The sequence below is a fragment of the Lathamus discolor genome, chromosome 3 (genome assembly GCF_037157495.1).
Source record: "Lathamus discolor isolate bLatDis1 chromosome 3, bLatDis1.hap1, whole genome shotgun sequence".
Classification (NCBI taxonomy): domain Eukaryota; kingdom Metazoa; phylum Chordata; class Aves; order Psittaciformes; family Psittacidae; genus Lathamus; species Lathamus discolor.
This window is the reverse complement of record NC_088886.1, coordinates 129431348-129443752: the sequence shown is the minus strand read 5'-3', so window position 1 is coordinate 129443752 and position 12405 is coordinate 129431348. Positions and strand designations below refer to the sequence as shown.

Here is a 12405-nt window from a genome sequence, read left to right as displayed (position 1 = left end):
GGTTCTCAAGACATCTCAAAATTTTAAGGAAATGTCACTGCAAGCTACTCAATCCTGATTGTATATATCAAATCAGAATAATCAACTTAAGGGTTTCTCTACATCAGGACAGCAAGAAAGTTAACAAAGGACATGAGTCAATTCAAAACACTTGTTACTGATCAGCTATTTCTGAATATGTTGCGACTACGGCAAAACAGAATCTCAATGCAAATTAGCTTAACATATTTCTAAATATGATTAAGGTACTGAGAAAGACAATTTTATTCAAGAGTAAGAATCACTACACCTGGTGCTAAAACAGAAATAGGTAGTATAACGTTTAATATGTACCATAAGATCATAGAATCCAAATTAATTTCTAGGCATTAAGCAGCCAGTGCTACTAAACTAAAGTGCATCATACCTCCACATGGATGTTCAAATTCAGGTGTAGCAAAACCCTGGAGGTAGATTGTGGTACAGCATATTAAAACTATTTTACTTTTGAGGCAAAAGACCTTCTCAGAAGCTTCACTTTCTTGAAGATACAGACAGCAGTTTTAATTAATCTGTAGTAATATTCCTGGGAATCATCACATAGTAAAGCTTAAAAACAACATGAAGGCCAGTGAAGAGTGACAGTCATTTAAGACAGACAGAAATTTAAGCAGACCATAGAAAGAAAGCAAGGTATTACAAAGACAAACTCGCAGTAGCACCCTGATGTATTTCAAGGCACTTTGATGATCAAGCCTTAGTACCACCAAGAACTAAACAAAAGAACAACCATGTGTTGTAAATGAGGAAGTAAATTCTCTGTCTCTCTTCTTTGAATTAAGAACCCTCATAAACTTCTCTGGACATTTCCCTCCTTATAAATCACAAGGCTTAAAATCATAATTCCCGGAATTTTGTTTCAGCTGAAATCCTGGCAGTGCACAGCCTTTCACAGCTAAGAGAATGAGAAATACCATAAATGAAGATAAAAGACAAAATGGACATCAATACTTATGTAGTATAAAAAGTACGTTCCTAGTTTGGTTTTCCTTCAGAAATTTGGATTTTTTTTTTTAAATAGGTCCCCATGTAACTCCTTCCATATGTGGATAAACAACTTTTTTCTTGCATCTTTACCAATAACTCCAAAGTTTCTTAGAACCACATATTTATATTTTAAGCTGACATCAGTTACTCTTCAGCTGTTACTAATCATAACAGGAATGGTTTTGAATCCCGAACACAGCAGCTATGATGTCAACTAAGTGAACTAAAAAAAGTCGAAAGGAATACGCAGAAAGGAAAGCAATTTGAAAACTCCCATCTGATAAACCTTTACCTGACATTAGCAGTCCATGCAAATTAAACCAAATTGCTAGAAACAGATAACTCGTGTCATCACACTCTTCTTCCCTTTAAATTGCATGTGACTATTTTATGTCTCTATTGTATAATTTTTAAAACTTGTTCTCATTCTTACCAACGTACTCAGCACATTTACCACAGTGAGAAGCACTCTACAGCTGTTACTCAAATGCCTATCAAATCTGCCATTTTAAACAGCAATCTGAATTTCTATTAAACACTGCAAAAGAAACGTAAGAAATATTAAAAAAATTCAAACAAATACAAGAATAACTGAAATATCTTTGATATAACAAACCATTTTAAGACTACAATTAACTTCAATGAGTTCTGTTCTGAAAGCCATGAGAACGCTACCTTTACCTAGAAAGAAATACAAAGCATTATTTCAACTGGCTATGAAGCTCTGTACATGCACTACCTGCCTCAGGAAACTATGGGTAGTTCTATAGGGGTTTTTTTAATGTAATAGTCCCAGCTGTCCCAAGGAGATGGACTAATGGAAAACACACTAAATAATCCAAGAGTTTTTAAATGCGATACGACTTAGACTACGTTTCAGTTCCTGATTTACACTTCCAAAAGAGACAAGAACAGAAAACAATACACTGACAATTTCACAAAGATAACTTTGTGTAGCTTTTCCACTTATTTGTGTAGTATTTCCACTTATTTCCATATACACAGAATACTCACTCTCCTAATGTCATCTAGTGTATTAATTTCTGGTGAGAGTCCACCATGAACACAAAGAAACTGTTGATTTAAGAGAGCAGCAAGAGGGAGACAATCAAAAGCTTCCATACAGGCATCGTAGACTCTTTCCGAGTACTTTATTTTACCTACAGGAAAGAAAATATAAAACATTAAGAAATCCATATTAGATGGAAGAAGTAATCTACTGAATCATATGTATACAAACAAATCTCAAAGTGAATGCTTAAAAAAAAAACCCCAAACCAACCCAAAGCAATGAATATTTGGGGTTTAAATGAGCATTTCCAAACACCGCAACAGCAAGCACATTTCTTAGATATTCTATTCCAGAACTATAAACATTTTTCATTTCTTCTTCAAGTGTAGAAAAACAGGTTTTGCTTTAAAAAAAAAAAAAAATCACAATTATTTTGTATTATACAATTATACAGCACACTTCATGTAAAATACTACTGAGAAGTGTATGATTTCTCATTTACACTAAAAGCTAAGAACCACTTATAGATTACATCACTTTTACCTCCATCAAAGACAGTTTTACCAGGGCAAATGATCCATTTACCACTGGATCAATACTTACACAAGCCTCCAAGTGGAGGAACACTGAAGAGTTATCTTACTAGTATAGTTCAATCAACTCCCCAAATGCAAAAATTACTCAGCAATAGGGGTTTTTTGCTATCTTCACAGTGCTGCTCAGCATGTTACTTTGCACTCCCAGTTACTGCCAAGACAGCAAAATAACCTTCCTCTCTCGAGGATTTTAAAATTGGGATTGTTAGATCAAAATTTAGTCTACAATGTATCTTTATGGACAGCACTGTTTTACATAACTTGCAGTCCCAACACCATGCTTAACTGCAAGCAATTCTACCAAAGTCAATGGGTCCTCCAAATGTTTGCAAGACCTTAACTAAATTAGAAGACAAACATCTCTCAAGCAAAATTAGACTGCAGATCATCAGGCTGGAAGCTAATTTTACATTCTCAGTACTTACATTCTTGCTTAAAGGTAAAATACTCTGTTAGGTGTCTGCATTCATGGTTGCCTCTCAAAAGAAATAATGTGCTTGGGTAGAGAATTTTCAGGACCCATAAGTACAGCACACACTGTTGAAAAACAAAGATACCCAGTAAAATACACTGGTTTATAAGAACTTAAAAAATTATTACTGAGAAACATTGAACAAGAATGTTAACAGCTTCAAAAGCAAGTACAGCTTAATGCACCATTTCAAAATACAGGACTGCTTCCCCGAGTCCAGTTCTAGACATGTGTTATGCAACTCATTTTCTCAAGAAAAGCCACAAAGAATGCTGTAAAAATATATATATTTACCAGACACTGGGCAGAATCATACTACGGAACACTTCCATCGAGACAAATAATGTATATGCTTGTTCCTAAAACCTGATTTTATATGATTCTAAACACTGGCATAAGAAGAAAAGCAGACAGAGACTGAAGAAGGAAAAAAAAAGCAACCACAAATTTATTTACATTTAAGTCATTTGTATAATTTGAAGACTGTTTTTAAACTAAGAATGGACAGAGTAAACCCTTCTTTTCCTGAAAAAAATGGGAAAGCCAGGTATTTATTCAGTGTTCAATTGTATTTCTTAAATTTCATATGTGATTCCTGTATTTTTAACTGAGCACAAAGATCTCAAAATCCCAGAAGTTTTGGAGACTACACTGAAGTCACCTGCAAGTTGCTCTTATTGCTGTTCTTAAATCAAAAAGAGCACCCTGAAGCTATCATTCTTCACAGTTATTTTGCATAGGATAGCAAGTACATGAAGGAAGAAAGGAAACAAAGGAACACTTAAAAAACCCAGCAAACGTGGAAAAATACATCAAAGACTTCTACTGTGAAGTTTAGCTAAACTAATTACTGAATTTTTCTTATCTTCGTAGTAAAAATATGCAAAATAGTAATTTTTCTAATGATACCATTTGCCTTCCAACACTTCTGTAACTCTAAAATATCCTGATATATTGCAAAGTCCCCAGACTCTTTAAAACTGTTTCCCAGCAGAAAGCATAATCAGTTTCTTATAAAACAAGTGCTTATCGTCAAATGAATACATGAATTAATTTGGCAGATTCTACAACTGTGAACTGTTTTAGTTAAGTCAGTTGGGATGAAAAATTTAGAAGAGTTGTCAACCTTGAAAACATGCAATAGAAAAATAGCAAAACAGTCCCTTCCTTTCAGTGAATGGGTAATACATTTGATTAAATTGCAGATTTACACACTATCATGTAACCTATTAGACATTAAAAGATCTATTTTATTTTTTTTTTACCTTTTGCTGTATCAGCATATTTATTTTTTTTTATTATCAATTCAAGCAGGCTAATGTTAGAGTTTTCTATGTCCTGATACTTCCAGCACAGAAAAGAACTTGCACTCTTATGTGAAGGACTCCATCTTGACCCCAGCCGTTTGTTATATACAATTACAGTAGCACGTAATTATCTTTCCTATTAGGAGCAATGACATTTTTTAATTGGACACAGGTTATTACTAAAATATCAGTGCAATTACAGATTTTTCAGGACAGACTGATTGAAAATTTAATGGTGAAAAATCAAATTTCACTGTTCGAACAGTTTTAGAAAATTTCACCTTTACTGTGCTGTGAAACATCAAATATTTTACCGAAAGTATATTACGCTTCCAATCTCTAAGAAAGATTTTAAAGTAACCACATATAAAAATTCCTGGAGGTCAACTTAAACTTCCTAAATGTTAATTAAGGTAAAAATGTAAGCAGGAAATTTTTTTTAAGGTTAAAACAGAGAACAAATGGCTGATTTTCACATACTATTTTTTGCCTTCTCAACAGGACCACAAAGCATAGCCCTGCCTTCACGCACTTGCAGCAATTCAACTTTATTCAGATAATCTGCCATGTACTTTGCTGATGTTCCAAGAACCACTCACAGCAGAAGAGAGCAGATTGTCTCAATGAAGAAAGACAAGCCTTTTAAGAACCCTGGAGTGGTTTCGAGAGTATATTTAACATATCTTTACATGTTCCACAAGTATATCTAGCATGCCAAATATTATATTAAAAATTGAATTAAAATTATATAACAAAGAAACCCTGAGCCTCTTCTTAAGAAATTCAAGAACATCCATTGTACAGAAGTTTTTTTGTAAGAGTAATGGTTGAAAAGCTTTCATACCATGTTTTTATATAGTAACAGACAGTGTTGCTATGTAAATGTCCTTTTCAAGGACAATTACATTATTTGTAATCATCAATAACAGGACAAGATCAAATTGACAAATAGGGAAAGTCTGTTGAAATTTTTCCTTATAAATGAATTTGAGGTAATCATTCCTGTTGCATCTCCTTTTGTCTACCATCCCTAACAACTACAAAAGGCACTGTGCGTACCCTTCACAGAATATACCCATACGTTATTAGAACAGCATAATTTTAATACAAAAATGAAGTATCATACACCACGACTTGCCAAGTACTACCCCAATTAGTATGCCCTTCTATTAGATTTGGTATCTATTAAGAGACCCCAAGCTGAGGCACTTCCAAGCTGGCTCCAGAAGAATAGTTAACTTAAAATTCGTAACTCTGAAACTAATTGATATGAATACGTGAGTATCTCTGGAATTTAGCATACTTAACAAACATGCTGAAAAATAAAAAAAAGCATTTTAATTCAAAATACCTGAAAAAATAATGGCAGAAACACAGGTCATCCTTAGGGAATATCTGTAATCGCCCTCAGAATTTTAGTAAAGAAAAATATTAATGATTATTAAAAAACCATTTGATTACTTAGGGAAAATTAGTCTACTTTATACAAATAAACAGCCATAATAAATTAGAACACTTTGCAATCATTACTCACCTGTTTACCAAAAACCCGTAAAACCAACTTCCTGGCTATTTCCAGAGAAGCCAGATTATGTATAATGAAGCTACAGAATTCAACTTTTCAAAAACTAACTAAAGAAAGAGGAGGAAAAATTAGTAAGTCCGTCAATTTCAACAGGACAGTCCAAATGGCGGGTCAATATCCTCCTGTGAGCAGGCCTTTCTCATAGAAGAAAGCACAGCAACGAAAAACACATTCACATTAAAGCAGACCTAAAATTTCATTTGAAAACCTTCATAAAAGTGTGCTTATAGAAAAATTTAGGACAAAACAGATTAATATATTCAGTTACCTCTATACTAAAATAACCTCTGTCTACATAGTCACCGAGGAAGAGGTATCTTGTGTTAGCAGGTGATCCTCCCACTTCAAACAGCTTCATTAGATCAAAGAACTGGCCATGAATATCACCACACACTGCAAGCAAAAATTTTGTTCAAATTAATTAAAAAAAAAAATCTAATGGAAAAGTTACTAAATTATAGTTAACAGCTACAAAGTACTTCTAATTAAGAGGAAAGGCAGGTATAAAGCAGGAATAACAGAAATTTTTGAAGCTTCCCCCTTTGCTTTTTGTTAAGATGCTATCTTCACTACCTGCAACAATGCTGATGACAGCCCAACCTCAGTCTAGCAAAGTGTGGGATACTTTTCAGACATTTAACACACTGAGCATTGAGGTCTTGAGAGCTGTCAGCAGCTCTTTACTGTCCTCCCCAACCCCTCAGGTATCTTCATAAATTCTCCTTGGTATGCATATTTGAAAATGCCTGTTGCTTTGCAACAATTTGCTGTGTCCATGTGGGACTGAATAAAGCAGGGAGTATGCTTTTGTTTCTACATCAGACTAACATACCTTTTAATATCATCATATCTTCTCTTTGCTCAGTTACTTTTCTCCTTCAAATAACCATGTTCACTATTTCAACAGTGGATTTTTCTTGTGTTTTTAGAATATGAGACAGGACAAAACCAGTGGTCAGGAACCTATGGCAGAAGTGCCAAAGATAGCAGATGGGAAGACTTTGAAGAGCATACAACAAAGCCAGGTCATCTCACAATTCAAAAAATAAATAGAAATTTCAAAAAATATTTGGAAGAGAACTGCTCCTAACTCCTCATTCCCACAGGAATTCCCAGCTCAACGGAAGTTAGGAGCTGCCTTCTTGCTTCTGCATGAGGGATTGCTCATAACAATTAACAGGAATTAGAGAGATTGTGCCTTCCACTGAAGCAAAATGTTGCTGAACAACTGGTGAATAGCATCTTCTGACTTCTCAGAGTTTATCAGTAAACTTTTTTTGTGGAAAAAAGTTGTTCTGATTTTGGAAAGAAGTATTGGATATGGCACACCACAGACAGGACTGTTATTCCCTCGGAGCAGACCATTTGTCATAATGACCTACAAAGTATTAGACTAAATAGAATGAGTCCTCTTCTATGTCACTTTTGTTAAGATTTCTACTGAAACACTGCAAGAACTTTCCTTCTTTTTCAGCTGCTAATTAACCAGTAGCTCTGGGTAACTACCTGAATAAACAGAAAGATAAAATTCTAAACATATGGATAACTGTGTAGTTTTACCTGAAGCTTCAAAAGACTCTTAAGTTCAGACAGTCACTTACTGGTTTCCATCGTTTCATTCACTTATTTAAAAAAAAATAAACTGCAGTAATAATGATGCACTGTTTAAGTGTTTTCATTTACCTGATATTAAGAAGTGAAAGCAAGGTGATGCACTAGAAGAAGCTTTTCAGACACAAATTTTACAGAGGTCTATTTAGAAGAAAATACATTCACATCAAAGAAAATCTGATTTGAACGCATAAATCAAATCTACTTTCATTACCATAAATAATAGATATGCAACATCAGTGATCTTCTACCAGTCTGGATTGTTTATAAATAAAAGTACTAAAGGACACCTGTTCTACATTTCACCAGGTCAAGCAGAAATTCAACTGGTCAAACCATGAAAATACTGCCCCCCCCGTCAGTCTTGTATCACAGTGGATCTGGTCCTAGCACATTAAAAATGCCAGAACAATCTTTCAACACTTTCCAGTACTACTACCCTCACAAGGACATGGTTTCACATGCAGTCATGAGTCTCATCTACAGAGGAACTACAAAGGTGTATTTTCACTCAGAATTCCAGTTCACAGTATTTGCTTCAAACTACAGCAATTAGATTCTCTCCACATGTTTAGACTTTAGGATAATTCCGAGTTCATTTTGCTATAGCAGGTAGGTATCTTTATTCCCACTTACAATACTGCAAGAATTAGTAATCTGTAATTCATCAACATGAAAGTATTTTCAGTTTTGTCATTTTAATAGCAATCATACTATCTTTTTCCAAGAGGTTTAATGACTTAATTGTGAAAATTAATGTGCAGTCCATTTTTTCAGACCATTTGAGTATTGTTAAGCAAATACAGTTGGAAGGGATAACTCAACGACTATACAGAAATTTTACTGTAGCAATTTTTAAGATGAACTCAACTACTGAAAATATCTGGCATTTTTCAAATTTATTTATGAGTGAAATTATATAGAAATATTACCTGTAATTGGCGCTTCAACTTCTATCATAGTTTTTTCCCTCCGTAATATTGCAGCACCCTCATTGATGATTCTAAGCGCAATTTCTTCATCTACTCGACCCTCTTTTATCAAGTGGTTCTTCAAAATGTCAACCCTTGGTCTTCCATCTGTGTCAAACACTTCTTCAGATGTCAAGCGATGCGTTGGTGGAAAAGGGACAGCTAAAATTTAAAAAGAAGAAACACTAGTCGCAACAATGCCATTTTAAAAATATACTCCATCTAGGCTTGGATCTGTCATGGAATAGCTGCTATCCAAAGTAGCAGATTTGTCTTTCAGTGAACCAACTTGATGGCATCATTAAAAGCCAGATGGAACAGTGCCATCTGTGTATGTATATTTTAAAAACTGGCATCTAGAATGTGTGAATTTGTAAACTATAAAACAAGAGTTAGAAGACATATTAATATGTAAAACATCTGGCAGAGTCAAAACTGCTTTTGCAAAGGGACACATCTCTCTCTCCAATATACTGCCATTCTCTGAAGGACTCAACAGTTACCGAGGATGCAGGAGATCCATTTCATATCCATTCAGACTTGCAAAAGGCATTTCGAAATGACCTATTTCCGTCATCAAAGTGTCACACACACCCCACCCCACCCCAGACACCAAAAAACACCAACCAACCAACCAACCAAAAAAACCCACCTAAACAAATCCAAAGCTAGGCAAGTAAAGGATACAAGAATGTTTAAAGGACTAGATATAAAAGGAGGTAATAGCCAGCACCTGGAAACAAAGAAGATTACTAGAGGACTCCCACTAGAACCTGTGCTATTTAATAAATTCATAAATCACACTAAAAAGAAGGCAATTAATGGGAGTGATGTAGCATTGAGGTGACAGTAAATATTCCAGACAATGAAGAATATGGTAGGATACGAAGAGCTACTGTCCATGCTACTGAGTGGCTTAGCAAAATATGCCATATTAAATACATGCAAATTAATGAATGAAATCAATCCTAACTTTACATATAAATATCACAGATTATAAAATTACTGTTACTATTCAGAAGCAAGGTCTTTTCTATAGTTCTAGGAAAATACTTGATGCTGACAAGCCAACGAAACCCAGAAAACTGAATATTAAGAATTATTAGTAAATGAAAAACAAAAGAAGAAGTAAATGTGCCACTGATAAATCTAGTATGCAACTCGTTTGCCCAACTTATAAAAAAAAATAAAAAAAAAAAAAATCAGGAAAGATTCAAGAGACAATAATGGAAATCAAAAAGTTAGATTTTCTTTCTTTAGGAATAACTAGACTAACTTCAGCCTAAACCCACGAAAACTAAGGGGGACTCTAACGGAGGCCTATGACAGCATTAATGGAGAACATGAAGGGAGTGCAGCACTAGTGCTGATGGCCCCTGAATAGCAGAAAGTGCCAGGGTGGACTCTGCCAGTCTGAAGTTTTGTGAAACCACTGACTAAGCAGCCTAACAAGTTTATGCTGTCAGAAAAAAAAAAAAATATAAATTTGGAGCCTACAACATTGCCATTTTAGGTTGAAATTCCTTCTTTGACCTTGTTTTCCTTATTTTCCTGTTGCACTGTCTCTAAAAAGACTGAATTTTAGTAGAGGCTGCTCATATCCTACACACAACTTTGGAAATTAATGGAAGTACAAGAACTACTCGGATCCTGGCTTGCAGGTCAAAAGCAGCCAGGTCTGATCCATATCTCAAAGAAGTAGAGGTCTGATGCTGGGGACAAAACCAGGCTCAGCAACTGCCCAGACAGCACATTTGAAGGCCAGCAGCTTATATGAATTCAAACAGTGTTAATTCAGTTACAAATGAAATATGAATGTGGGATGTGGAAGAAGAGGATACATCAAAATTGCCACTAAGCAGTGCATCAGAATATCATTGCACTCCTGCTAGATTCCAGGAAATGAAACTCATCTGACACCTCCCTACCAAAGCATACTGCTATTGAAAGAATTGAAAAAAAAAAAAAAAAAGGAGTGGAATCATTCAGCTACACTCCATTTAAATATTATTTCAAATACATTCAAAACAAAAAATTAGAGAAACACATCTATTCAAAGGTAAGAACTAGCAGTATGAATGCACTTGCAGACAGCTTATTCATACTTAACTTTTTTAAGCTTTACATTCCAAAAATCAATGCTTAAATACTAAAACAATCATTGACTTCCTTTAAATTGACTTCTAGATTACTAGCAAATTGCTACCCTTCTGTTTTATGCAATAATAAAAACCTATGAATAAAATATCTGATTCCTAGTTCACACCCATATATTCACTGAAATTAAATTATACTAGAATATAAACTGGAGAATTGTATGTTCTTCCTCTTATAAAAGATTCTAAGAAGGAGAAAGCTGAAAAATGTGTCTTTGCAGTTTAGAACAAATTTGGCACTTTATTTTTGGACATACAGTATTTTATTAACAGGAAAGAAATGACATGCCTGTTCTTCCAGACTCTTCTAGCAATGATTCAAGTTTCATTTGGAAGTGTTAAAATTCCATGTAGTCCAAATGTTAATAAACTTAACATATTTAAGAAATCAAAGGACAACTATGTCTGTTCCATGCACAATTGTTTAAAAACATAAATCTGTCTCTGAAAAGAGAAATCCATTGTTCCAACATGATAAATTTAACTGATTTTTAGAAGCACTTAATTATGACCATGCAAATATCAATTCCAGCATTCCCTGGTTTTTTGAACTTTACTTTCTGATCTTCATATTCTCTTCATGTTATTTCTGCATGACTTGTAAGTTTTTATTAACCTGTGCATAAATTTGTTTTAGGCCATTTCTTCTCCCACTTTTAACATATTATTTGTGGGCCCAAAACCACTTTCAGCAGCAGAGTTGATCTCATCTTTTTATGAGAAGCAACTCAAAAAGTATATTTCTCCTGCTTTAATTTTTGTAAAAGCATTAGAAACCATACCTTCCCAGCACCAAAGTCAACCACCTCCAAGACACAGTTTTGTAGGAACTGTACTTCACTAGTTCTAGCACTATTACTGGATAATTATGTACTTAAGAGAAAGATGACCCTTTTTTCTTTCTGAAGTTTTTTTTTGGTAGATGCAGGCTGTGGTAGGGAATGGTCTGTTAAGGTGAAATGAACACCTGTTCTTCAGTCTCTGATGTGCAAATCATTCCTGACTTCTCATGACTACCAATGGCTGCAGAACTCAGAAATATGGTTTTGACCTCTTCCTTATGACAGTTCAGAAATATTTCAGGGGTTCTAAGCACATGGCAGATGAAATTTTCTTCTCTTAAAAAAATTCTTATGTCCATGTATTGTATTTCAGATCGAACTTGCACTCAATTCTGCCTATTTTAAGAAACTACAGCTTGGAGTTTGTCTAGCAAGTTACATTTTCTTGGAGGCTATAAAATATAATGTTTCTGTCCAGTGCCTGGAAAGAGCTGACTCAGATTATTTTAATTACTATTCTTATAAAGATTCAAATTAAAACTAGGGGTTATCCATAATGTCCAAAACCAATGAATGTAGTTATCAGAAGTAGTTAAGCATCCATAAAGTTATATTTGCCTCATGAAGAAAGTCTTACAACTAGTTCCTCAGAGTTTAACAAAATCCTATTCACGAAATTCATGTATTTTCCTATTGCTCAAGAAGGATTTTTTTTCTTAGAATAATCTTCAGAGAAGACAGACTAAAACATGGCAAAAGATTTTATCTGCATCACCCAGCTGCATAAAACAGTAACACTTACTATGAAAAAACGTTTCTTTCCATTTTATGCTTTCATTTTTGTCTTAATAATAGCTAATGCTATATTAGAGCTCACACCTTCGAAA

General features: G+C 34.4%; 1 protein-coding gene across 8 annotated transcripts in view; it reads right to left on the bottom strand.

Moving 5' to 3' along the window:
• The window catches only part of PPP3CB (protein phosphatase 3 catalytic subunit beta), a 48678-nt gene that overhangs the window by 27628 nt on the left and 8645 nt on the right, over positions 1 to 12405 (bottom strand). For 7 of the 8 annotated variants that reach the window (XR_010610885.1, XM_065671738.1, XM_065671733.1 and 4 more), the window contains exons 2-5: positions 8542 to 8742; positions 6267 to 6391; positions 3060 to 3171; positions 2041 to 2186 (exon numbers count right to left, since the gene is read on the bottom strand). Coding sequence is in view for 7 of the 8 variants with exons in the window: in XM_065671738.1 (XP_065527810.1) it covers positions 2041 to 2186; positions 3060 to 3171; positions 6267 to 6391; positions 8542 to 8742 (584 nt within the window). In the remaining variant the exon portion in view is untranslated. Of the gene's footprint in view, positions 1 to 2040; positions 2187 to 3059; positions 3172 to 6266; positions 6392 to 6830; positions 6962 to 8541; positions 8743 to 12405 lie in introns of those variants that run through there. The other variant, XM_065671740.1, reaches the window with a different exon arrangement.